Below are 27505 nucleotides of genomic sequence, written 5' to 3'. Positions count from 1 at the left end.
CTCACCATGTTACTTAAGCTGGTCTTGAACTCTTGGCCTCAAGTGATCCTCCTACCTCGGCCTGGGATTATAGGGGATTACAGGGGTGAACCACTGCACCCAGCCAAAACACTGTTATTAACTATAGTCACCATATTTAACACAATAGATTGCCTAAAGTTATTCCTTCATCTAACTGAAACTTTATGCCCTTTGACCAACATCTTTCCAACCCCAAACCCCAGCCACTGGCAACCATCATTCTATTCTTTTTTTTTGACGGAGTGTCGCTCTGTCACCCAGGCTCTTTTTTTTTTTTTTTTTTTTTTTTTTTCGATACAGAGTCTCGCTCTGTCGCCCAGGCTGGAATGCAGTGGTGCAATCTCGGCTCACTGCAAGCTCTGCCTCCTGGGTTCACGCCATTCTCCAGCCTCAGCCTCCAGAGTAGCTGGGACTACAGGTGTCCGCCACCACGCCTGGCTAATTTTTTTTGTGTTTTTAGTAGAGATGGGGTTTCACCATGTTAGCCAGGATGGCCTCGATCTCCTGACCTCGTGATCTGCCCACCTTGGCCGCCCAAAGTGCTGGGATTACAGGCCTGAGCCACCGCGTCCGGCCCATTCTACTCTTCTGAGTTTTTTTTTTGTTTTTTTTTTGAGACGGAGTCTCGCTCTGTCGCCCAGGCTGGAGTGCAGTGGCGCTATCTCGGCTCACTGCAAGCTCCGCCTCCCGGGTTTACGCCATTCTCCTGCCTCAGCCTCCCGAGGAGCTGGGACTACAGGCGCCCGCCACCTCGCCCGGCTAATTTTTTTGTATTTTTAGTAGAGACGGGGTTTCATTGTGTTAGCCAGGATGGTCTCGATCTCCTGACCTCGTGATCCGCCCGTCTCGGCCTCCCAAAGTGCTGGGATTACAGGCTTGAGCCACCACGCCCGGCCTACTCTTCTGAGTTTTACTTTTTTAGATTCCACACATAAGTGAGGTCATGCAGTATTTGTATTTCTGTGCCTGACTTATTTCACTTAATATATGTCCTCCAGATTCATCCACGTTCTTGCAAATGACAGCATTTCTTTTTTAAGTCTGAATAATATTCCACTGTGTATATACACATTTTCTTTATACATTCAACTGTTGGTGGACACTTACATCTCTTCCACATGCCAGTTTCATTTGCGTTGGATATATACCCAGAAATGGAATTGCTGGATCATACAGTAGTTCTATTTTTAATTATTTGAGGAACCTTCATATGGCTACCCATAATGGTTGTACCAATTTATATTCCCCAAACAGTTTACAAGGGTTCTCTTCTCTGTACATCCTCATCAACATTTATCTCTTATTTTTAATTCTTCAGAAAACTCTCATCAACATACATAATATTATTTTTCTGGAGTCTGGGCAAAAAAGAAAACTAAATGTTCAAAGTACAGTTCTCAAAATTCATTCAAGAGAAAGAAAACAAGCCACAGACTGGGAGAATATATTTGCAAAAGATTTATATGATAAAGGACTGTTATCCAAAATATACAAAGAACTCTTCAAGCTTAACAATAATAAAACAACCAGCTGGGCATGGTGGCTCACGCTTGTGATCCCAGCACTGTGGGAGGTGTGAAGATTGCTTAAGCCCAGGAGTTGGAGACCAGCCTGGGTAACATAGTGAGACCTTGGCTCTACAAAAAAAAAAAAAAAAAAAAAAAAATCTAAAAATTGGCTGGGTGTGGTGGCTCACATTTGTAATCCCAATACTTTGGGAGGCTGAGGTGGGAGGATTGCTTGAGCTCAGGAGTTCGAGACCAGCCTGGACGACATGGTGAAACCCCATCTCTACAAGAAAAACAGAAATTAGCCAAGCACAGTGGTGCATGCTTGTAGTTCCAGCTACTTGGGAGGCTGAGGTGGGAGGATTGCTTGAGTCTTGAGGCTGAGCCTGTGCAGTGAGCCGTGATTGTGCCACTGCACTCCAGCCTGGGTCACAGAGCAAGACTCCGTCTCAAAAAAAAAAAAAAAAAAAAGGACTGGAAAGCTGGGCGCAGTGGCTCATACCTGTAATCCCAGCACTTTGGAAGGCTGTCGCAGGAGGATCACCTGAAGCTAGGAGCTCAAGACCAGCCTGGGTAACCTAGCAACACCCCCTCTCTACAAACTGTTTTAAAATTAGCTAGGCATGGTGGCACATCCCTATAGTCTTAGCCACTTGGGAGGCTGAGGTGCGAGGATCAATTGAGTCCAGGAGTTTCAGGATGCAGTGAGTTATAATTGTGCCACTGTACTCCAGCGCGGGCAACCAAGCAAGACTCTGCCTCTTAAAATAATGTTTTTTACAAAGTGTGATGGCTTGACTAAGGTACCTACAGTAGTGACTGATGATGGTAAGAGATTTAGATACATGATGAAGGTACGGACTGGCTTTGAGTATTTGAGAGAAAAAAATGAATCAAGGTAGACAATGTGGTGCTAAATTATTGATTTTGGGAGAATGTTTGGAGTGGGGGATAGAGCTATTAAGAATAGTTTGGAGGGCCCAGGCATGGTGGCTCACACCTCTAATCTCAGCACTTTGGGAGGCCGAGGCAGGAGGATTGCCTGAGGTCAGGAGTTCGAGACCAGTTTGGCCAACATGGTGAAACCCCGTCCCTACTAAAAAATACAAAAAAATTAGCTGGGCATGGTGGCACGCACCTGTAATCCCAGCTAGTCGGGAGGCTGAGGCAGGGGAATTGCTTGAACCAGGGAGGTGGGGGTTGCAGTGAGTCAAGATCCTGCCACTGCACTCCAGCCTAGGCAACAGAGCAAGACTCTGTCTCAAAAAAAAAAAAAAAAAAAAAAAAAAAAAAAAAAAAAAAAGAATAGTTTGGAGGAAAAATAACTCAGTTTTGAACATGATGTTTATGATATATGTAAGACATGTAAGCAATAGACATCGTGATTCTTCTGTTCTCCCTCTTTTATATATAATTTGCTTTTTGTCACAGTGATTATATACCTTTGTTCTAAGAACCATTTTTTAAATTTACCTTTTCAATGTGTATTCCCCAGCAAAATTCCTGAGCACATACTTGGTGCTTAGTAAATATTTAATAATGTTCTAAAAAACAAACATCTTTTCCTCTCAACTTTACACATTATCAATGTGTCCTCATCTAGTTCATAAAATTTCAGACTCTAGGTCTACAGAACAATGTTTGAAGCTTAGAATAATACAGACTATTATTCTGGGTTCAATTCACTTAGTAATCTGGTCAGTTCCAACCTCCTCTCAGGCCTGTTGAGTCCTAGATTGGATTATATACTTTGTGATTTACCATGAAAAACTAACACTCAAAAGCTAGGCATAGGGCCAGGCGCGTGGCTCACGCCTGTAATCCCAGCACTTTGGGAGGCCAAGGTGGGCAGATCACAAGATCAGAAGATCAAAACCATCTTGGCTAACACGGTGAAACCCTGTCTCTACTAAAAATACAAAAAAAGAAAAAAAAAAGTTAGCTGGGCGTGGTGGCGGGCGCCTGTAGTCCCAGCTACTCAGGAGGCTGAGGCAGGAGAATGGCGTGAACCTGGGAGGCAGAGCTTGCAGTGAGCTGAGATTGTGCCATTGCATTCCAGCCTGGGAGACAGAACGAGACTCTGTATCAAAAAAAAAAAAAAAAAAAAAAAGGCTGGGCATTGGCCGGGCGCGGTGGCTCACACCTGTAATCCCAGCACTTTGGGAGGCTGATCACTTGAGGCCAGAAGTTCAAGACCAGCCTGGCCAACATGGCGAAATGCCATCTCTCCTAAAAATACAAAAAATTAGCTGGACGTGGCGGTGCGTGCTTGTAGTCCCAGCTATGTGGGAGGCTTGAGGTGGGAGGATCACTTGAACCTGGGAGGCAGAGGTTGCAGTGAGCTGAAATCACACCATTGTGCTCTAGCCTGGGTGACAGAGCAAGACTCTGTTCTCAAAAAAAAAAAAAAAGCTGGGTGCAGCTGTGTGTACTTGTAGTCCCAGCTCCTGGGGAGGTTGAGGTGGGAGAATCACTTGAAACCAGGAGTTGAGTCCAGCCTGGGCAACACAGTGAGCCTCTGTCTCTAAAATACACACAAAGACTCAGACACTCTTACTTGGGGAAGCAGGAACCAGTTTGCTTTTCAAAGTTAGCAGTGAACCAAAGCACAGTTCCTAAGATAGTTTCAAGCTAAAGCAGGACTTCCATATTGTGGTTTTGAGCCAGCCCTTCCTTCCCCAGCCCCTTGTCGCCCAGTAAATCAACTTAGGGATTATTAAGACAGCAGCACAAGCTTAAATGGCAACAATCCACAAATCTGCTTCAACTTCTGAAACCCAACATTTGTACTAGGCTTTTGTGTTAAAAAAAAAAAATCATTTGACATTTCTGATTTTTGTGAGAACTAGCTTGCTTAGTAAAAATTTTGAGGTAGGTGACTAGAGACATTGTATTAGTGTGTTCTCACACTGCTATAAAGAACTACCTGAGACTGGGTAATTTATGAAGAAAACAGGTTGAATTAACTCACAGTTCCACAGGCTTAACAAGAAACATGACTGGGAGGCCTCAGGAAACTTACAATCATGGTGGAAGGCAAAGGGGAAGTAGGCACATCTTCACATGATGGCAGGAGACAGAGAGAAAAGGAGTAAGTGCTACACAATTTTAAACAACTAACTCTCCTGAGAACTCACTCATTATCACAAGAACAGCAAGAGGGAAATCTACCCCCATGATCCAATCACCTCCTACTGGGTCCCTCCTGCGACAGTGGGGATTACAATTCAATGTGCTATTTGGGTGGGGACAGAGTCAAACCACATCAGAGATCTTATTTTGGTATTAAGAAAATCCATATAAAACTGATCAATAGTAGTGTCTCGTTAGCCTACCCTTCTCAGTCTCACCTACCAGAAAGGCCTCCTGAGAATGGCTGCAGAGGGCGAGTGTCTCCTTACTCCTTCCTTATTCTTGCAAAGCAGTGCTCTCTCTCTCTTCTCTGCACACCTAAGCTTGAAACTCTTTAAAGCCAGGGAAATAATCTGATGTTCGTATTTCCTGATTTAGCTTGGCACAATGCCCTACGATCAAGTGCTTGCTTATTTTTCAATTGGGAGTGTCTTTTACATAGGAAGATAAAAATACAGAATTCTGACGCTAAGTAACTGCTTACATAGGGATACTTCCGAGACCAAGGAGCCTAACTAAACAAGAATGTAAACGTGGCTTCTTATGGTCATTAGCTCTATTATTGGTAACACTTTTTCAGACTGAACCATTTTATTAGAACAAGGCTTCTATTCAGAAAAAGCTGCTTAGAATCCTCTTTGCTTAATAAGTGAGGTCAAATGATATTAAGATATAAAAAATGAGCCTGCAGAATCCTCTTCTATTTCTAGTCAACACTGTCATCAATCCACACACAATTAAACAGATAGGAACAATTTATAGGAGTTATCTTCCAATTGCAACAATTCCCATTGGTAATAGAACTGAAATGCTAACCACTTGGCAGACTTCACTGAAAAAAATTTCAGGTTGGGCAGTTGGGATAAAATCATGACTCAACACTTGCCAAATCCACCCTCATTTACCTACTCGCAGCATTACCTCCCCCAAATAGTTCCTCAAATAAAAAACCAGATGAGTCAAATCCCAAAACCACTTGGCTGGAGTAACCAAGTTTGGGGGTATGAGCCACAGACCAGAGACACTTGTTATCTGCTCTTCTATTTTCTTGATGGGTAGCAGATGTGCTCTTGCCAACCAGCTATGCAAAGAGTTGATAGTGAGCACAAGACATTCCAGAAAACGGCTTGAGCAGCAGGTCTTTGGAATAATAGTTCTATCAGTACAAAACCACTGCAGCTTAGAACCAACCACAACTACAGATTCATCTGTCCTGAATATATAGTTTGCAGTTTCTTGCATAACTTACCAAAAATTAAAACCTTATGTTTGGCAAGTTGTATCCAATCCATCAATCCTCTGTGGTTATTGCTACCATGTCTTCCTTCTTTCACTGATAAACCATTCTCTTCCTTCTTTAGAAGGAAGTCCAAGTTTGATATATTAGAGACCCTGGCCTATTGCCCTACTTGGGATGTTATTTGATGGGCAAAGTGGGGTGGCTATAGTGAAATATATTTGAAAAAGGTAAAACTAAGTTTTAAATCGTTTCCTATAAGCAGAACTGCTCAGACTCTTTATTATAATAATGTACATAAGTTTCCAAGGGGTAGGGGAATAAAGTACATAGTATGTGCAAAGCTTATTTCTCATACCATTTTCATGGAACACTTTGTGGGATAAGGGTTTGATGGAACACACCGGGAAGTCCTGGGTTAGGTACATGTTGGTTTTTATAGGCGGGCATGGTTCTTGACTTGTTAAGACGTATTCTATGAAAAAAATCATGTTACGAGCTTGAAACAGTCTGCTAAGAAACAAACTCGCAAAACACAACCAAATGACATGCATTCATCTCCAGCCACTGGCTATTTGTGCTTTTGAGCGATTTTTCCTAGATGGCACACAAACTGCAAACAAAATTAAATTATTTCCATTTTTTCAGATTTTAAAAAATCCCAGAAGCTCAAACACCTGAAAAATGCTACTCCTAAAACATACAGTTATGTATCAATAATCCATATACATTTATTTGTAAGGTACAATTTCTAAAATGTTTTCTACATCTAAAAATGTATGAATAAAGACCATGAAATTTAGATTTGGATTTAAATCCTGTCATTTAGCACATGTGAGGCACTAAAACTATTAATATGTAAGTGACCAAAAGCATTTTCCTCACTTACAAAGTGTAGATAAGAATGCTTGCTTTGTGTGGCAGTTTTGAGGATTAGATGTAAGGGACTGAGCACAATGCCACTACGAATAAAAAAACTACTCTGCCACAACGTAATCCATGATCCACTCCTGGTATCCAGAACACTTGGTCAATGGATTATGGTCTTGAGATAGTTAAGTAACAATAAAACAAAATCCACACACAGGCAATTGTCATATTATTGTATTTTATTACAGTATGTGTAGTGTATACTAACTTAAAGGGAAAAAAATGTAAACAAAATGAAAGTCATTGGGAAAATGGCATCTTGCTTTAATCTTCAACTGAAAGCTACCTTTAACAATCCATGTATATCATTATGTCAAATTTTAGTCTTCTCTGCAGAATTTTAGACAAATGAAAATGGACAATGTAACACCAAAGAGTTAAGCACAGAAAGTGATACTGATCAAAAAGCTGAAAGTAAAATCTACCTTGGCTAGAACTGAACATTCAGATCTGTCTCTCCAGAGGAAAATCTAACTTGAATCATAACGGTTCATATTTTGACTAGTTCATACCCTATCAATTAGCTACTTATGACTTGAACATACCTTTTCTCAGCTGCACCTGACAACCTAAAACCCCACTGGGCAATGCTGCTTGGCATGTCTTACTCCTCTGAAATCATCTACTTTCTAAAAACCAGAAAACGAGTTCGCTTGTGATTTAAATTTCAAAAAATAGTTGGTAGAAAACACAAAAAGAATCAACCGTTTAAAGTCTTATCCTTTCCTTCACTCTACAACAGCTACTTCTAAAAAAAAAAAGAGTATGTGGATACTTTCTAAGAACTCAGAAACAAGAAAACCAAAATCAGAGGGTGCATGAATATATGTGCACTTATACAGACTGAATCTCTAATCCCCCAAGACAGATTTAAACAGGTAATCCCAACATTCCAAATTCAGAAAGCAGAGATAAACAGTTTTGTTTCTAAATCAGTGGTATTACTAGCTGAAATGTTTAGTAGAATACTGCACTTATAGTTCAGCAGTACTTTGATTATATGTCATTTAAAAAATCAAAATAATAACCATATTCCTCTAACAGCAAAGAATTCTCCCACTTTTTATTTTGAAACACTGGTATTTCCATAAACCTGCAAGTGGAAGATAAGCTGTTCAATAAAAGCCTTCATATATATGCATATATATACATATATATATATAAAATACAGACATTATTTTAGAAGTCTGTTCTGTTCATATAACAGATTATTTTGGTACTAACAAAAATTGTATACAATCCATCAATTGTATGGCTAGAAATGAAACCATCACTAAACCAAGACACACAGGGCTTTCCTGCACTTTGTTTAAGGAAAAAATTCCACATAATTCTTACTGTGTTAGAAGAATAAAGTACATTTGTCATAGTATACATTATCGTATTCCCTTAAAGCAGGGACTATTTAAAGTTTTTAAATTAAACAATGTCCAGGCTTACTTCTGTCTGTACATTCAGGAATAATCATGTCACTGGTTACATACAATTCTCATGCAAAAAAAAAAACCTCAAAAAACAACCCCTCAGTTGTTTTCTTAAGTCTAATTAAGCCAAACTAATAATAGCAATTTAATTAGTAAGCTTAAATCAGAGAGGTATAGAAATTCAGCAGTTAAACTGTTATTTCCTGCCTATAGTGCTGCTGCTACTCAATCTATTTTCTTCACGTTTAGAAGAATTCATAGGCATCGATGGTCAAAGTAAGAATTTCAACATTGCAGCAAACAACAGAAGAGTGACAAAGTCCCTAATGTCGTGACAATCTTAATGACCTTTAAAAGGTAAAGGATTGTGTGCGTGTGTGTGGAAAGGACTCTAGGAAATAAAAGGTAAAGGATTGTGTGTGTGTGTGTGGAAAGGAGTAGGAAATAAAAGGTAAAGGACTGTGTGCGTATGTGTAGAAAGGAGTAGGAAATAAAAGCAGGAGGTTAAGACCGGTATTTAAAGGGAATGGTGAGATAGCTACATTAGAATATTTATTTTTTAAAAAACTGCTCTGAAGTCTGCCCAGTGTACCAAAAAGGTAAAAAAAAAAAAAAAAAAGAAAGAAACCCAAAAAACAGAGCAGACATTGGTGAAAGTTTAACCTGATAATTTATTTGTGGGGAAAAAAGCTAGTTTTGATGAGAAAAAGTTCAGTCCTTTCCTTGTAAATACAAAGAAACTCAACAGGAATTTTAAAGGTAGTAGGCCAGAAAATGCGACAGTAACTCTTATACTTCTTTTCAATTAAACAGATAAATCAAGTTGAAGACGAGTGTTAAAATACTATTCAGCCTGAATATTTATCAGTCTATATATCCTGTTGTTCAATTGGCTTTTGATTTAAAAAAAACAACAGATCAACAAACTTTATAAGAGCTACCACCACAGTTAAGAGTGATGAAAATAAATTAGTCCCCCCCCGGAAAGATACTGTTTAACTTCTAAAGCATAAAAAGCTATATATCTTATACAAATTAACCAGTGTTTTTACAAAAGTAATGCAGTTTTGGACTGATGATATTACACTGTATTTGTGGTAAAGTACTAGGCACAAGAATATATATATCAATTAGGCATTTTCAGTCTAATCAGTCTCTAAGTTTATCATTTAATTCTTGGCAATATATAATAACTGGTATGCATTTTGGTACTTAAGTCATGAATTGTGGAGAGCAAGAAGCAATGTATTACAGTCACAGGGTTTATATCTAACAAACAATTGCAGTGTTGAACAAATCTCTTCTATGAACTTCGTAATTTGTTTTGCTGTTGGTCACTTGGAGTAGATCCTGCAAAGATAAAAGAAAAAGTCAACATAAATTGTTATATTTTGTCAACCCCGGCTAAAGTTCCCTTCTACTAGCATGCGTGATAAGCAAATATAAAAATTTTAAAAACAAATAAGGTGTATTTCATGTAGGCTGATTTAGACTGAAATAGAAGAATCTATATACTCCCCTAAATAGTCTAAAGAACAGAAGTGTCTACTTTCTGATAAACAGGTTTCAGATTGAACATTTCTGTAAATCACAGTTGGAAAGGTAAGAGTTTACGACAACTCAAATGTCCAGAGCTATAAAAAGATATATATTTATTACCTCAAAGCTATGAAATATCACCTAAGAGTCCAAACATGTCATTTTTCTCCAATGAATTGTGTGAATGGGGGAAGAAGGGGGGAAGGGAGGAGACTGACACTGCCCAAAAACTAATGGGTTCTATAGAACTCAGAGATCTTAAAAGCTGGTAAAATGTTAAGGGCCCAAAAAGGGTAGGGGATAAATAAGGTACTTATTTCCCTAAGTCTTATCCTATTCTTGTGGGTTTTGTAATGCTAAGCAGGATATACTCCTTTGCAAGGTGTACTTCATCTCCAGTTAAGAAAAATCAGGCACTGAGCTAATACAAAATTTTAATCCTCCATTAAACTTAAACAAAAAAATACATTTATGTACTAAATGTGTGAAATGTAATATCTTATAAGCAGAGACGGACAAAATGCCATAGTTATTTTTCCAAAGAAATGGCGTTAAACAAAAAACCCTACCTCTGTAACAAAAAATAAAATAAAAATGAAAATGGATAATAGAAACATACAACAGCTACTACTTAAGATGAAATTTGCTCAAATTAATATAAGTTAAACAGACGATGGAGTATATAATGGAAATGAAAGGCTATATGAAATAGACTAAAAGGCTGAAGCATATTATGGAATAACAAAAAGGACTGTGACCCTGACACTATGAGACAGTGACTCATCAGGCTGTATCATAGAATTATTCATATTTCATACAATGCTTACCAAAATGGTAATATAATAATAATTTAATTTCCTCAGACTTAACCACTCTGGGCACCACAAATAAAATGTTACACCTCCACTGAAAAGTATGAAGTTTGTAAGTACAAGGAGTAGATAGTGGGCACAAAATTTTTTTTTTTTTTTTTTTTGAGACGGAGTCTCGCTCTGTAGCCCAGGCTGGAGTGCAGTGGCTGGATCTCAGCTCACTGCAAGCTCCGCCTCCCGGGTTCACGCCATTCTCCGGCCTCAGCCTCCCGAGTAGCTGGGACTACAGGCACCCGCCACCTCGCCCGGCTATTTTTTTGTATTTCTTAGTAGAGACGGGGTTTCACCGTGTTAGCCAGGATGGTCTCGATCTCCTGACCTCGTGATCCGCCCATCTCGGCCTCCCAAAGTGCTGGGATTACAGGCTTGAGCCACCGCGCCCAGCCGACAAAAATTTTCATTAGTGGTGCAGAAGATTCACCTTCATTAAATACCAGAATGACGGTTCATAAAAGTTAACTAAAGCCTATTTCCTAGGACAGATTAGGAGTTGCTAGGCTGCAGGGGCTGGGTGTCTAAGACTGAAAAATAAAAACAAAACCAAAAACAGTTAAATAACTGTGAATCCAATAGTCAAAAGAATCCACATTAGAAAGATATGACATATTTTGTACCTAAAGGGATGTAAAAACAAATATTCCATACTAAAAACATGCTTCATTTAAAAAATTTTAAACGTTAGATCATTATGACAAATACAACATGACCTAAAACATTCAAAACAAAATATAGCCTAATATGAAGACAAACATCCTGGCCTAAAGGCAAGTAAACCATAAGAAAGCCATATAATAAAACATATGGTCTAAAATCAAATCAACTCTGGGTATAAAAACTTTATTATTCTGAAATTGGCCACGGGGGTTAAAATTTTAGAAGTATTTGGTATAATAAAGTGAATCTCAGCAAAATTTTGTTTTTTCACAAGTTTAAAGCAAAATAAAGTCTATGATCTTAGACACAGAGCATCACAAAAGTCTCAGTGACATTTTCCAAACATCTAACCTTGATTTGATTCTTCCGTATTCATGCTTTCTCCATCTGCAGTCTCTAACATTTCTTCATCTTCATCATCATCATGTAGGTCTTTTGAAATTAATTGTCTAGCTAGTTTGATATTGAGTCCTTCATTGTAGTGAAGCTTCCTTTTCATTTCAAATTGTCGCTTTTTTTCTATAAGATGAAAAATGTAAACTTAGGAAGTTTGATCTCAAGGATTGGCCCACACCTGTTTTATAAATAAAATTTTATTGAAACAGTCATGCTCATTTGTTTTTGTCATGCTTAAGGTTGCTTTTGTGTTCAATGGCAGAGTTGAGTAGTTCGTAATAGAGACCACTGGACCTGCAAAATTTAAAATATTTACTATCTGGCATTCATCTCGATGGAAAAACAGGAATATATCCAGCCATTAGAAATTGTATTTGTGAAGAAAGATTAAAGCTATGGGAAAATCATCCAGAAAGAGTTAAATGGTGAAAAAAAAAACGAGTTACACCACCATATACTATATTTATTATGTACAATGCCTGTCACATACACACACACAGAGAAAAATAAGACTCAGCAATTAACAGTGGTTAACTCTGAGTCAAGGAACAATGAAGTAGTTTTAATATTTTATTATCTTCTATTATTATAATTAAGAAAAAATCTTTTAAAACAATTCTTACCTGTTAAGAAAGTGCCATGATTTAAGACATTGCTGGCTAAAAACATAACCTCATTTTCAGAGTAATTTTAAGAAAAACCTATTATAAAGTAATGATGAAGTGACTCCAAATTATTCTTTCATTCTAGTCTTCACCATAGAAACATAAAGCTGGCAGCAATTCAACACAACTGATCACATTTTATTAATAGTTGCTCTTTAAAGAGGAACTATTTATGAATACATCATTTTAAGGTTTTTAACTTCCTTAGATCAGAAAATTAAAAAAAAAAAAAAAAGCAACAACAGAAAAGGGGGGGCCAATATAAAATTGCCAGCTATTTAAAATCATTCACCGTTGTTTTCTTTTTTTCTCGATGGAGTTTCACTCATTGCCCAGGCTGGAGTGCAATGGCGCGATCTTGGCTCACTGCAACCTTAGCCTCCTGGGTTTAAGTGATTCTCCTGCCTCAGCCTCCCGAGTAGCTGGGATCACAGGCATGTGCCACCACTCCTGGCTAATTTTTGTGTTTTAGTAGAGATGGGGTTTCACCATGTTGGCCAGGCTGGTATCGAACTCCTGACCTCAGGTGATCCACCTGCCTTGGCCTCCCAAAGTGCTGGGATTACAGGTGTGAGCCACCATGCCCAGCTTCACCATTGTTTTATTAAAAATTTCATTAAAATATTTCAATGTCAAAAAAGCACGGAGGCTGGATGCTAGGGCTCATGCCTGTAATCCCAGGAGTTCAGGACCAGCCTGGGCAACAAGGCAAGATCCTATCTCTACAAAAAAATTAAAAAAAATTAGCTGGGCGTGGTGGTACACGACTGTGGTCCCAGCTACTGGGAAGGTTGAGATGGAAGGATTGGCTGAGCTTAGAAGGCTGAGACTGCAGTTAGTCGCAACTATGCCGTTGCACTCCAGCCTGGGTTGACAAGCGAGACCCTAGCTCAAAAATTATTTTTTAAAAAGCAGAGACATCCCTCAATAAAGGTATTTAAAGTACTTTCTTCTTTTTTAAAAATTTTAATTTTTAGAGATGAGATCTCACTGTTGCCCAGGTTGGCTTCCAACTTCTAGGCTCAAGCAGTCCTCCCACCTCAGCCTCCCAAGCAGCTGGAACTACAGGTGCATGCCGCCACACCTGGCCTCCAAAGTACTTTCTCTTTGTTTGTTTTTTTTACCAGAGATGGGGTTTCACCATGTAGGTCAGGCTGGTCTTGAACTCCTGACCTCAAGTGATCCACCTGCCTTGACCTCCCAAAGCGCTAGGATTACAGGTGTGAGCCACCGCACCTGGCCAGTACTTTCTTAATTCCCTAAGCTTTTATCAATATCTATACTTATATTTTTAAAACTTATACTAAAGGCCAAGCGCAGTGGCTCATGCCTGCAATCCCAGCACTTTGGGAGGCCAAGGCAGGCAGATCACGAGGTCAGGAGTTCGACACCATCCTGACTAACACGGTGAAACCCCGTCTCTACTAAAAATACAAAAAATTTGCTGGGCATGGTGGCACGCATCTGTAATCCCAGCTACTCAGGAGGCTGAGGCAGGAGGATCACTTGAACCCAGGAGACAAGAGGTTGCAATGAGCAGAGATCACGCCACTGCTCTCCAGCCTGGGCAACAGAGCAGGACTCTGTCTCAAAAAAAAAAAAAAAAAGAACTGTAATAATTACCCAGTTTAGACAATAAAGTATATGAACATACAGTAAACATTCTGCCATGGACATAATGATTTATATAGTTTTTAAATCATTACAAGTTGAGTTATAATTTAATTCCCTATTCTTGGTTAAAGATTTCTGATTTCCCCCCTTTATGTTTTCAATGTTTCTTTTGGTTTGTTTTTATTTTGTGAAGGTACATCAGCAATTTTCAATGTTTGTAAGACATATATATATATAATATGTTGTGCATTTGTTCTATTATTTTCTCAGTATGAGCCAGTGTTTTTCAAACTGTGCATCATGATTATTTGTTTATTTAAGATAAAGTCTCACTCTGTCACCCAGGCTGAAGTGCAGTGGCATGATACCGGTTCACTACAACCTCCACCTCCCAGGTTCAAGCGATTCTTGTGCCCCAGCCTACCGAGTAGCTGGGATTAGAGGCGCACAACACCATGCCCGGCTAATTTTTAATAGAGGTGAGGTTTCGCCATGTTGGCCAGGCTGGTCTCAAACTCCTGGCCTCAAGAGATCCTCCTGCCTCAGACTCCCAAAGTGCTGGGATTACAGGCGTGAGCCACCGTGCCCGGCCATCATGATTCTTTATTAAGTCATAACTAGCATTTAAAAAGGTTAAGGTAGACTATTTATATGAACACAACAAGTGAATTATTCTTTTTATACCTACTTTTACTTTTTATGGGGGAATATCTGAAGTTGTTAAAAGTTAACATTTAGTGAGTCCTCACAATATGCCAAGATCAGTGCTAAGTGCTTTAATTGTTTTAACTCATTTAATAGTCACCAAAATATTTTTACAGCTCCCAATTTAGAAATGAGGAAACCGAGGCTCAGAGAAATTATGCAAATTAGCCAAGTAGCATACCTGGAGCACAAACTTAGGTTTGTCTCCATAGACAATAATCTTAATTGCTATGTTGTGAGTTACAATTTTCTCCCTAAGCTGTCTGCTGTCAATAGACAAACATTTTTCAGCCATGTAACATCTATATAATTCAATAACAACCCCACCAGTGGAACATGAATGAAATTATAATTAGTCAAATGGCTCCCCCTGCCGGTTGACTCGTGGAATTACAACTTGAGAAAAAGATCCCTCAATTAAAACTGACAGTATACATTCACAAAAAATTCCTTATTCTCAAAAATTTTTACGATTCCTATTTCAATAGATCATGTTCAAAGTTGAAGAGAGATAATCAACTTAAATTTCTCTCGTACAAATATTAGGCTCAGACCACCATAGCTCTGTTGAACAGGCTATGTTCAGAAGATGACAGGGAAGACTAGCAAATGATACCTTAGCAGCTATACGACCAAGATCCAGAGACTTCGTTCTAAAGCTTCTCAGTTTCTTCCCAGGATAGGTAGTCCCTACGCTGCAACACTTGAGGTAGGTTTCTACCGTATTTTCCTTCTTCCTCTTTTTTGTGAGTATGTGCTTTTCTTGTATCTTTCCCCTCTACTCGAAGGCTTGGATTTTCCTTTAAAAATAGTTGCAAATAAACTATATACAATTTTTTAATTCTTGAGAAGATTATACATTCACATGAATCAAAAAGTATAAAATGCAACAAGATAAGACACATTCCTTTTCTCCCAGCCTCCACAGGTAACCACTTTTACTTGTGGAAACAGAAAAGCATGAGCAGGCAGCAATGCCTTAAATGTGTATGTGCTGAATGGCGTGAGAGGTCACTATCCTCCTCTCCACTGCTTTCTTGTTCCTGAATCCGATACTTTGGCTCCAAGCCTTCAGCAGCAGCTAACCTATGCAACCATCACGTAAAAAGACATTAACAGTGATGTTTTGGTATTATTTAAGAGCCTTATTCAACTGTTCATTCTTACAAAAACATCTGAAGATCATTATGTGCTAGCTATAACCTGATGAGGAAAATAAAAAGCAAGAGAGCAGAAATGGGCTGGGCATGATGGTACACGCCTGTGGTCCTAGCTACTCGGAAGGCCGAGGTGGGAGGACTGGCTAAACCCAGGAGTTTGAGGTTGCAATGAGCTGTGATTGCGCCTCTGCACTCCAGCCTGAGTGACAGAACAAGGCCCTGTCTCAAAAAAAAAAAAAAAAAAAAAAGGAATAAAAAGAGTAGAAATGGGCATAGAAACGAGTAAGCAACAAGAACAGTGGAATGGGTGTTAGAAATCAATAAGCAGTAAAGGAAGAGTGCTTTCATGAATTAACTTATGTTTGCCTTTCTCACTGCTACCTTTAAAAACAGGAGGCAGGGGCCAGGCATGGTGGTTCACCCCTGTAATCCCAGAACTTTGGGAGGCTAGGCCGGTGGATCTCTTAAGATCAAGGGTTCAAGACCAGCCTGGCCAATATGGCAAAACCCCGTCTCTACTAAAAATACAAAAAGTAGCCAGGCGTGGTGGCATGTCCCTGTAACCCCAGCTACTACTGGGGAGGCTGAGGCATGAGAACTGCTTGAACTTGGGAGGTGGAGGTTGCAGTGAGTTAAGATCACACCACTGCACTCCACCCTGAGTGACAGGGCGAGACTCTGTCTCAAAAAAATAAAAATAAAAACATCCACAAGGAAGTGACACATTTCAGTATCCCAAGTTCAGGTAAGCTGGTCTTTCTGCCACCTACATACCTTGATTTTAATCAAGAGACAAGATGATAAAAGTTGGTGACTCAGAAGGTGAAAAAAGGGGAAAAAAAGAAAAAAAAGGTTGGCATAAAAAAGTTGATAAACAGCCTTTTCTTTCTGCTTATACAGGAAAAGCAATGTAGAATGCTTTTAACTCTGCATAATTAAAAACAGCCTAAGTGAAACTGTGCTCCAGTCATTAGTACTTACTTCTTGGCTAAGATGTCTGGCGCCATGGCTTCAGTGGTCTCAGTGTCACTACACACATCTTCATCATCACCCATCATACTAGTATGACAAGCATATTGTAATTAATACCTGAAACATAAATTTTCAGCCACAAAAACAAGGTAGAAAAACAATTCTATCAATCTACTTAACATATCAATGTATTTATAGCTCTGTTGTTATCTTTGAGGTTTAACTTTATATAGTTCCTATTCAATACAAATACTTAAAAGTATAGCACCCAATCAAGAAAAGACTCCAAATGATGGAAAAAAAATAACAAATACAGTCTGCCTGCGATATCCATAGGATCCACATCCATAAATTCAACCAACTGTGGATTGAAAATAGCCAGAGAAAACAAAAATTTCAGCTGTACTAAACATGTAGGCTTTTTTTATATCATTATTCCCTAAATGGTACAGTAACAACTATTTGCATAGTATTTACATTTTATTAGGTAATATAAGTAACCTAGAGATGATTTAAAATATAAAGGAGGATGTGCATAATTATATACATCTACAATGCCATTTTATATCAGAGACTTGACTGAGGATTTTGGTATCTGAGGGAGGTCCTGAAACCCCCATGGATAATGAGGAAAAACTGTACTGAAAACATAAATGATCTGGAAAAAAAAAAAACACTACAAAGTTCCAATTATTTCATCCAGTGGGAAGGAACAAGTAATGCAAAGTAACTCACTGTCTGGTTTTAGAACATGCATTTCTACATCAATCTTAAGATAGAAACAAAAGATCTATGCAGATACAAGACTGAGTGAAATAACAAAATTATATCCCAAAGACCTAGTTCTGGAAGTTTACAAGTGATTTAGCTTTCTCACTCTACCCTCTAATGAAAAATTTGCTCCACACTTCAGTGCAAAAATGGGCATCCTTAATTCTTAAGCCACTGGGAAGTATATAAAGCAGAACTCCGCTATTTATAAAATACTGCCAGTTTATACATTTCCTGGTTAATGAAGGTGACAAGTCCTACAGTTTAGATGATGCTTTTTCTAAGGGAAGTTGAAATAAACTGATCTATATTATTGAGTTTAATTAAGCAGAATAGGGTAAAATAAACATTTTGTTAATTCATAGAATTGTTGTATAGAAAATTCTAGTTGTAAAATTTACTGAATTATGTTTATATATATACATGTATATAGAAGCAATAACTTCTTGTATACTAACTGTAAGATTCTTAGGTAATAAGACATGATGTTTCTATAAAAAGTATCTTCAGTTAAATAAAACTTTTTTTTTTTTGAGACAGGGTCTCACTCTATCACCCAGGAGTGCAGTGGCACCATCATGGCTCACTACAACCTCGACTTCCCGGGCTCAAGTGATACTCCCACCTAAACCTCTTGTGTAGCTGGGACTCCAGGCATGTGCTACCATTCCTGGCTTAATTCTTTTTATTTTTTGTAGAGACAGGGTCTCTCTATGTTGCCCAGGCTCATCTCCAATTCCTGAGCTCAAGCAAACCTCCCACCTCAGCCTCCTAAAGTGCTGGGATTACAAGGGTGAGCTACCATGGCTGGTCAAATAAAACTCTCAAAAAGAAAAAAAAAGTCATGGAAAGAAATGATAAAACCGAGTGATGAACTGATAAAAGCAGGACACAGGTATCTCTGCATACACACAGCCTCAATTACTTAGGGACCAAATAACTTCTCTGGTTATTTGAATGGCAAATATCTACCATTCAAATTATATTTATAAAAAGTCAAAAAATAATGGCCATAGCTATTTTGAAAATCTTTTTTTCTTTTTCTTTGGAGACAAGGTCTCCCTCTGTCATCCAGGTTGGAGTGCAATGATGTGATCATGGCTAACTGCAGCTTCAACCTCCTGGGCTCAAACAATCCTCCTGCCTCAGCCTCCTAGGTAGCTGGGACTACAAGTACACACCACTACCTCTGGATAATTTTACTTATTTTATTTGAGACAGTTTCGCTCTGGTTGCCCAGGCTGGAGTGCAATGGCGCGATCTCAGCTCACTGCAACCTCTGCCTCCCAGGTTCAAGTGATTGTCCTGCCTCAGCCTCCCGAGTAGTTGGGATTACAGGCGCCCACCACCACACCTGGAAATTGTTATGTATTTTCAGTAGAAACAAGGTTTCACCATGTTGGCCAGGCTGGTCTTGAACTCCTGACCTCAGGTGATCCACCTGCCTCGGCCTCCCAAAGTGCTGGGATTACAGGCATGCACTGCTGCGCCTAGCCAAATTTTTAAAATTTTTTTGTGGAGGTAAGAGTCTCACTCTGTTGCCCAGGTTGGTCTTGAACTCCTGGGCAAGAGTTCTTTGGGGAAGGGCGTGGTGGCTCATGCCTGTAATCCCAGCACTTTGGGAGGCTGAGGCAGGTGGATCACTTGAGGTCAGGAGTTCGAGACCAGCTTGGCTAACATGGTGAAACCCTGTCAATACTAAAAATACAAAAATTAGCTGGGCGTGGTAGTGGGTGCCTGTAATCCCAGCTACTTGGGAGGCTGAGGCACGAGAATCTCTTGAACCTGAGACACAGAGATTGCAGTGAGCCGAGATTGTGCCACTGCTCTCCAACCTGGGTGGAGAAAAAAGAGTTCTTTGGGAGGCTAAGTGATCCTCCTGCTTCAGGCTCCCAAAGTGCTGAGATTATGTTGAGCCACTGCAGCTGGCATCAACTATTTTTCTAAATCATGTCTGATCTTAATTCTCTTAGGATACTTATCCCCAACTAACACAAGTGAGGACAGCCACTACATTTAATAAAAAGAAAGAACACTCTGATTTTGGATTCTGGCACAATAAAGGTTTTAACACATGTTTTAGAAGTCAGGCACGCTGGTGTGTGCCCACAGTCAGCTACTTGGGAGGGAGAGGAGGGAGGATCACTTGAGTCGGGAGTTCCAGGCTGTAGTGTGCTATGACTGTGCCCGTTAATAGTCACTGCACTGGGTAACAGTGAGATCTTGTATCTTTATTTTTTTTTTTGGAAGATTTTTAAAGTATATACCTGCAATTTAGGAGAAAAATAAGAATATAAACCTCTTTTTAACATGCGTATTTTTTTTTAACTAATTGTAATTTTATTGTTTTTCCTCCCCTCTATTTTTATTTCAATAGGTTTTTGGGAAATAAGTAGTGTTTAGTTACATGGGTAAGTTCCTCAGTGGTGACTTCTGAGATTTTGGTGCACCCATCACCCGAGCAATGTACACTGTATCCAATGTGTAATCTTTTATCCCTCTCCCCGCTTCACCCCTCCCACCCCATCCCCAAAGTCCACTGTATCATTCTTATGGCTTTGTGTCCTCATAGCTTAGCTCCCGCTTATAAATGAGAACATATGAGGTCTGGTTTTCCATTCCTGGGTTACTTCACTTAGAGTAATGGTCTCCAACTCCATCCAGGTTGCTGTGAATGCCATTATTTTGTTCCTTTTTATATATATTTCATGGTATATACATATATACCATAAAAAATGTGTATTTTTTCACTCAGATTTCATTAGTATTGAGTTTCAGCATCTGTACCTATTTCATGTTTTTTATTTTTACTGTTTTTGTTAGTAACAGGTTATTTCAAATTATCTTCCAAAGTCTTCACCCACTGACTTAAAATACGGTAGTTCTTAACTCTTTCTTCTTTCATTACAGAACAAATGGAAAACTGCAGTTAACTCTATTTTAATGGTAACTTCTGGATTTATGCTGTCTTAATTCAATGACAAAATATTTTAATCTTGGAAATCTTTTATTTTTTTCAATACAAGGTAGGTAGGGCATAACTTTTTTCTTTCCTTTTTTTTTTTTTTTTTTTTTTTGTTTGTAGACAGAAAGAGTCTTACTATGTTGCTTAGGCTGATCTTGATCTCCTGGCCTGAAGCAATATTCCCACCTCTGCCTCTGTAATCTCAAAGTGCTGGGAGTACAGGCATGAGTCACCATTCCCAGCCAAGGTATTATCTTTTTTTTTTTTTTTTTTTGTTTGAGACAGTGTTTTGCTCTTGTTGCCCAGGCTAGAGTGCAATGGCGTGATCTTGGCTCACTGCAACCCCCGCCTCCAGGGTTCAAGCAATTCTCCTGCCTCAGCCTCCCGAGTAGCTGGGATTACAGGCGCCCGCCACCAAGCCCAGCTAATTTTTGTATTTTTTTTTTCAGTAGAGATGGGGTTTCACATATTGGCCAGGCTGGTCTCGAACACCTGACCTCAGGTGATCCGCCCGCTTCGGCCTCCCAAAGTGCTGGGATTACAGGCATGAGCCACAGCGCCCGGCCCAAGGTATTACCTTAATTAGGTATCTACACTTATTTAGAATCTTCATCTTCTCATAATGCTTATTGCATTATTTTTGTCTTCATACTCGTTACTGCTGCATAATGTAATTTCACAATTCGTTTAGAAAATTCTGAGACTTGAAATTGCCAAAAATTACATGTAATATCTGAACAACAGTATTACATTAAGTTAAAAAATAAAGACATAAACAGTAATAATGACCACCTATCTTTCAGTGGGTTAAAAACGAGTTACCATCCATGCAGTTATGCTTCTCTGCAAAGAGACTGAGTAAACCCCAGATTTCTACTTGGGAAGCAAACAAGCCCCTATCTCATCTTCCTTTCATGGAATTTAAAACTAATATGTGCACTATTAGTAGCTAGCAACCACTGAGGTGCAACAAATAAACATTTACTACTATCATTATAATGTAAAGAATGGGTTCCATAATTTTAAAGTTAGACATCACTTATACAATTACTAAACAAATTGCAGTTAGGTTACTGAATTCACCAGTGCTCCAGTAACAAATCTACAATAAAACAAATTCAAATAAGCTGTTATCCAGAAGTTCATATTAAATGTAAAATGGAAGTAAGTCACAAGAGGAATGATATCGATGTGACATTACCTATGGTAAGGAGTGCTTGGTTCATCTATTTTCATTAAACCATAGTCTTTGTCTGCTGGATGATACGTCGCCAAGATGTTCATTTCATCCCACTTCTGGGATTTTTTGCTAAAATTAAAAAGAAAAAACGTTTTTCATGCAGAAAAAGATAAACCTGAACGTCAAAATTCACAAATGTTCAAATTTCACATTTCAACTTCTATTTGATGGCTAACCTTTATTTTCACATATACTTTCTTAGAATAGAAGCTGACTCAGGGTAAAAACCATTAAGTAACTACAATAAAATGTCAGTAAATATAGAACACTTACTGCCCAAATATTAAAAACACAGTATTTAGTATCTATATCAGGCATTCAAAACATTACTATGACGTGCTTAGTCTTCATTTGGCCTATAAAATAATGCAAGTCAAAATCTATACATTCGCTGATGACAGTAGGCATTTTTGATCTATATACCAGTAACTGTTTGGTAAAAAACACAACAGGAGTATTTCATTGGCATAATTTCTTTCTGAGATATCTGTTAACAGTCAGAACATAAAGATTCAAAGCATAAAACTACAGAGAAAACCTCATCAAACTCAGATACCACTAAATCATTAGATTGCAAATAAATTACAGCTCTGTTTATTTCTAATCTAGAAAAATAAAGGTGTGCTCAGGAATGGTGTATTCAGATTTATTTGAAGAGCAACAGAAGTTCTCTATAAGTACTCCATTATTTTTGTTTTGTTTTGAGATGGAGTCTCACTCTGTTGCCCAGGATGGAGTGCAGTGGCATGATCTCGGCTCACTGCAACCTCCACATCCCCGGTTTATGTGATTCCCGTCTCAGCCTCCCCAGTACCTGGGATTACAGGCGCGCACCACCACGCCTGGCTAATTTTTGTATTTTTAGTAGAGACGGGGTTTCACCATGTTGGCCAGGCTGGTCTTGAACTCCTGACCTTACGCGATCTGCCTGCCTGGGCCTCCCAAACTGCTGGGATTCCAGATGTAAGCCACGGTGCCTGGCCTATAAGTACTTTAGAAACATCTGTTAAATTTCATGCAATGAAGTATTTAAACAACTATTAAGTTGCTCAATACTCAAATGCTTTAATTTTAAATTCTTACATACTCATTAAAAAAGACCTCAAAGACCTTTCTACACGCCAACATTATTTTGTTACATATACAGTTTGTTACTTAGTATGCACTTGGAAAAATCTGCTTTAAAAAAAATCAATGTAAATGTTACACTGATTTAAATAATCCTTTCTGCATTTGGTCTAAATTGTTAAGGTTTTACTGTAGGTATTTTCAATTTTCCAGATCCTGAAATAGTCTTTAGGAATAACATACTTAACATTTTAATAACATATTCCCTTCTCCATACTCTCAAAATGGTTTGATGAGTTACCTTAAAAATTACAGCCGGGCACAGTGGCTCATGCCTGTAATCCCAGCACTATGGGAGGCCAAGGCAGGAGGATTACAAGAGATCAAGACCATCCTGACTAACATGGTGAAACTCCGTCTCTACTAAAAATAGAAAGTTAGCTGGGCGTGATGGCGGGCGTCTGTAGTCCCAGCTACTTGGGAGGCTGAGGCAGGAGAATGGCGTGAACTCGGGAGGTAGAGCCTGCAGTGAGCCGAGATCGCGCCACTGCCCTCCTGCCTGGGCGACAGAGCCAGACTCCGTTTCAAAAAAAAAAAAAAGAAAAAAAAAATTATACAGGCAGGTGACTTCATATTCTTTTGCTTTCTACCCTAATATACCCACTGTGTCCCCATTTTTGACTAAGAACTTTTTTCCTTCATTTTTAAAAACTGTGGTAAAACATACATAACATAAAATCCACCATTTTAACCTTTTTGTGTTTTGGTTAATCTTCCCTGTATCATTCCAATTTTAGCATATGTGCTACTGAAGTAAGCACTAGCCATTACGAAGTGTACAACTCTACGGCATTAAGAACATTCACATCATTGTGCAAGCATCACCACCATTCATCTCCAGAACTTTTTTGTCTTCCCCAACTGAAACTGTACTCATTAAGTACTAACTCTCCACTCTCCCCAGCCCCTAGACCTGGCAACCACCATTCTACTTCTCATCTCTAGAAATGTGACCACTCTAGGTACCTCACAGAAGCGAAATCATAAAGTATTTGTCCTTTCGTGACTGGCTTATTTCACTAAGCATAATGTCTTCAAGGTTCATTCATATTGTAGCATGTGTCAGAATTTCTCTTTTTTTAAGAGCCTGGGTCTTACTCTCTCACCCCAGGCTGGAGTAAAGTAGCATGATCATAGTTCACTGCAGTCTCGAACTCCTGGGCTCAAGTGATCCTCCTGCCTAGCCTCCTGACTAGGTGGGACCATTGGTATGCACCACCATGCCCAGCTAACAATTTTTTTTTTTTTTTTTTTTTTTTTTTTTTTTACAGGTGGGTCTTACTATGTTGTCAGGCTCGTCTCAAACTCCTGGCCTCAAGCAATTCCCCGGGCTCAGCCTCCCAAAGTGCTGGGATTACAGGTATGAGCCACCACACCTGGCCCTAATCAAATTAATATGTCTTTAGTATTTGAAAAAAGTCACCTGCCAGGAGTGGGCCTGTGTAATTTTTAAGGCAACTCATCACACTCTTCTGGGACTAAACTAGACTGGGTAAACAGGGCTTGCTTTAACAATATTGATTTCTTTAAATGCCTAGGCTTCTGCCTATCACAGTAATAGTTGAGCTTGTGGCAGAAAACAAAAAACAAACTTAATTGGGAGACAGACATTGAAGGTTCAGGTTTCAGTTACCCTTTACCTATAGAGAAGCAAAAAAACATCTTCTCTTGGACTCTATTTATAGTTGACCCTTGAATGTTATGAGTTTGAACTGTGTGGGTTCACTTATATGCAGATTTTTTTCAAAAAATCTGCTGGAAAATTTTTTGGAGGTTTGCGACAATTTGAAGAAACTCAGATAAACCACATAGCCCAGAAATATTTAAAAAAAACTTAAAAGTTAGTTATGTCAGTTATGTCATAAGTGCAAAATATATATGTAGAGAACAGTCTCCTTTATCATTTACTACCATATTAACAAGCCTAGTTAAAATGTAAAGTTAAAATTTATCAAAACATGCACATACAACACGTGGTGCCTCTGCAGTTGGATCCTAACTGCATAAACTTAACTACAGTACATACTATTCTGTGTCACAATTTCATAGCCATCTCTTGGTTGCTACTGCGGTCTCCTCAAGTGTTGCAAGTTTGCTTAAAATGCTCTATGATGCAGCCAGGCACGCCTGTAATCCCAGCCCTATGGAAGGCTGAGGCGGGTGGATCACTTGAGGTTAGGAGTTCGAGACCAGCCTAGCCAACATGGTGAAACCCCGTCTCTACCAAAAATACAAAAAATTAGGCATGGTGGCTTGCGCTTGTAATCCCAGCTACTCAGGAGGCTGACGCAGGAGAATCGCTTGAACCTGGAAGCCGGGGTTGCAGCGAGCCAAGATCATGCCACTGCACTTCAGCCTGGGCAACAGAGTAAGACTCTGTCTCAGAAAAAAAAAAAGCTCTATGACGCTAGTTGTTTCAGTGTGAGTAGTTTGTTGCTCCAATAAATTGCCTATTGCAGTAAAAAGTGATCTCTCTTGGTTTTTGAGTATTTTTTGTCCTGTTTAGTGCAATACTGTACACTCTGAGTAACATCATGGGACCATTACAAAATGCCACTAGAGATGCTGGAAGAGGTCCCAAGAAGCAAAGTTGTGACATTACAAGAAAAAGTTGAATTGCTTGATGAGTACCTTAGATTGAGCTCTACAACTGTGGTTGCCCATCATTTAAAGAAGAATCCATCATAAAGACCATTGTAAAAATAAAATAAAAGGAAATTCACACAGCTGTCACTGTAGTAGCTACACCAGCATGAAAATCTTGCATATTTTGTGAAATACCTTTTATCTTGTATTGCCAATGCATCTTTTATGTGAGTGCAGGATTGCTACAAGACTATAGACTCTAAAATGATTTGAGAAAAAATGATGTCACTATACAATAACTTAAAGCAAAAAGAAGGTGAAGGATCTAAAGTTGAAGAATTTAATGCAAGCAAACGATGGTTTGATAATTTTAGAAACAGGTTTGGCTTTAAAATGACAAGATAACAGAGAAGCAGCTTCTGCCAACCAACAGGCTGCAGATGAGTTCCCAGAGGCCATTAGGAAAATCATTCATGAGAAAGGGCCAGGTGCAATGGCTCACGCCTGTAATCCCAGTTTGGGAGGCTGAGGAAGGAGGATCTCTTGAGCCCAGGAGTTTGAGAACAGCCTGGGCAACCACAGTGAGACACTATCTCTACAAAAAATGTTTAAAATTAGTCAGGCATGGTGGCGCGCACACACCTGCAGTCCCAGCTACTTGGGGGTGGCCTAAAGTGGGAGGATCACCTGAGCCCAGGAGGTCAAGGCTGCAGTGAGCCATCTGCGATTGAGCCACTGTGATCCAGCCTCGGTGGCAAAGTGAGACTGTCCAGAAAAAGAAAAAATTATTAAGGAGAAAGGATATCTGATCTGCCTGTACAGGTTTTTAATGAGAATAAAAGTGCCCTATTCTGCAAAAAAAATGCCAAAAAGGACACTTATTTGTAAGAAAGAGAAGAATGCATCAGGATTTAAGGCAGGAAGAGACAGGTTAACTCTACTGTCTTATGCAAATGCAGTAGGGTTTATGATCAGGACTGTCCTTAACTATAAAGCTGCAAACCCCGGAGCCTTGAAGGGAAAAGATAAACACCAGCTACCAGTCTTGTGGTTGTACAAGGTCTAGACAATGAGAACCCTCTTGGTTCCATCAATGTTCCATAAGGAAATACCTTGCCAATACAGAACTGCTTAAAAAAAAAAAAAAAAAAGCGAGACAGGGTATTACTCTATCGCCCAGGCTGGAGTGCAGTGGCACAATCATAGTTCACTGCAGCCTCGAACTCCTGGGGTTCAGTGATCCGACTATGTCAGCCACCTGAGCAGCTAAGGCCATAGGCGCAAGCCACGTGCCTGGCAGTAAAGTACCTTTTAAAGTTGTTTTGATTCTGGACAATGTGTCTCTCTGGCCACCTATGAACCCTATGAGTTCAACCCTATGGAGGTGTCAAGGTGGTTTATTTGTCCTCAAACACAACATCTCCAATTTAACTTCCAGATCGGGAGTCACAGAGGACTTTTAAGATTCAGGACACATGGTGCTCTATGCAGTGGTCCCCAGCCTTTTTGGCACCAGGGATTGGTTTTGTGGAAGACAACTTTTGCACAGTGTGGGGTCGAGGGAGAAGGTTTCCAGATGAAACTGGTCCACCTCAGATCATCAGGCATTAGATTCTCATCAGGAGTGGGCAACCTAGATCCCTCACATGCAGAGTTCACAATAGGGTTCGCACTTCTGTGAGAATCTAACGCTGCCACTGATCTGACTGGAGGCGGAGCTCAGGCACCTGCCACGTGGCCTGGGGTTTGGGGAACCCTGCTCTATGGAGAACATCATGAAAGTCTGGAAGGGTTTCACCACTGCCTATGCCATTGTTGTTATAGAAAAAGCTAAGAAAGCTGTCAAGTCTGAAACAACGAATTCCTGCTGGAGAAAACCGTATCCAGATGTTACGCATGACTTCGCAGGATTTATGACAGTGTCAAGCAAGGAAATAATGAGATTGTGGATTATTTGGTGGGGGGTGAAGGGTTTCAAGATATGGA

At 39.3% G+C, this 27505-nt stretch overlaps 1 protein-coding gene across 1 annotated transcript in view; it reads right to left on the bottom strand.

Annotated features, from left to right (window-relative positions):
• Nucleotides 1-6989: 6989 nt before the first annotated feature.
• Nucleotides 6990-27505, bottom strand: part of PPP1R2 (protein phosphatase 1 regulatory inhibitor subunit 2) — a 28333-nt gene continuing 7817 nt past the window's right edge. Inside the window, exons 2-7 of the mRNA XM_050779242.1 lie at nt 21767-21874; nt 16839-16916; nt 15701-15783; nt 15345-15356; nt 11669-11836; nt 6990-9602 (exon numbers count right to left, since the gene is read on the bottom strand). Of these exons, the coding sequence (XP_050635199.1) occupies nt 9556-9602; nt 11669-11836; nt 15345-15356; nt 15701-15783; nt 16839-16916; nt 21767-21874 (496 nt within the window). The 3' untranslated portion in view covers nt 6990-9555. The remainder of the gene's footprint in view (nt 9603-11668; nt 11837-15344; nt 15357-15700; nt 15784-16838; nt 16917-21766; nt 21875-27505) is intronic.

This window comes from Macaca thibetana, chromosome 2 (genome assembly GCF_024542745.1).
Source record: "Macaca thibetana thibetana isolate TM-01 chromosome 2, ASM2454274v1, whole genome shotgun sequence".
In the NCBI taxonomy this organism is placed as follows: domain Eukaryota; kingdom Metazoa; phylum Chordata; class Mammalia; order Primates; family Cercopithecidae; genus Macaca; species Macaca thibetana.
The sequence above is the reverse complement of the archived record's forward strand: the minus strand, read 5'-3'. Positions and strand labels throughout refer to the sequence as shown.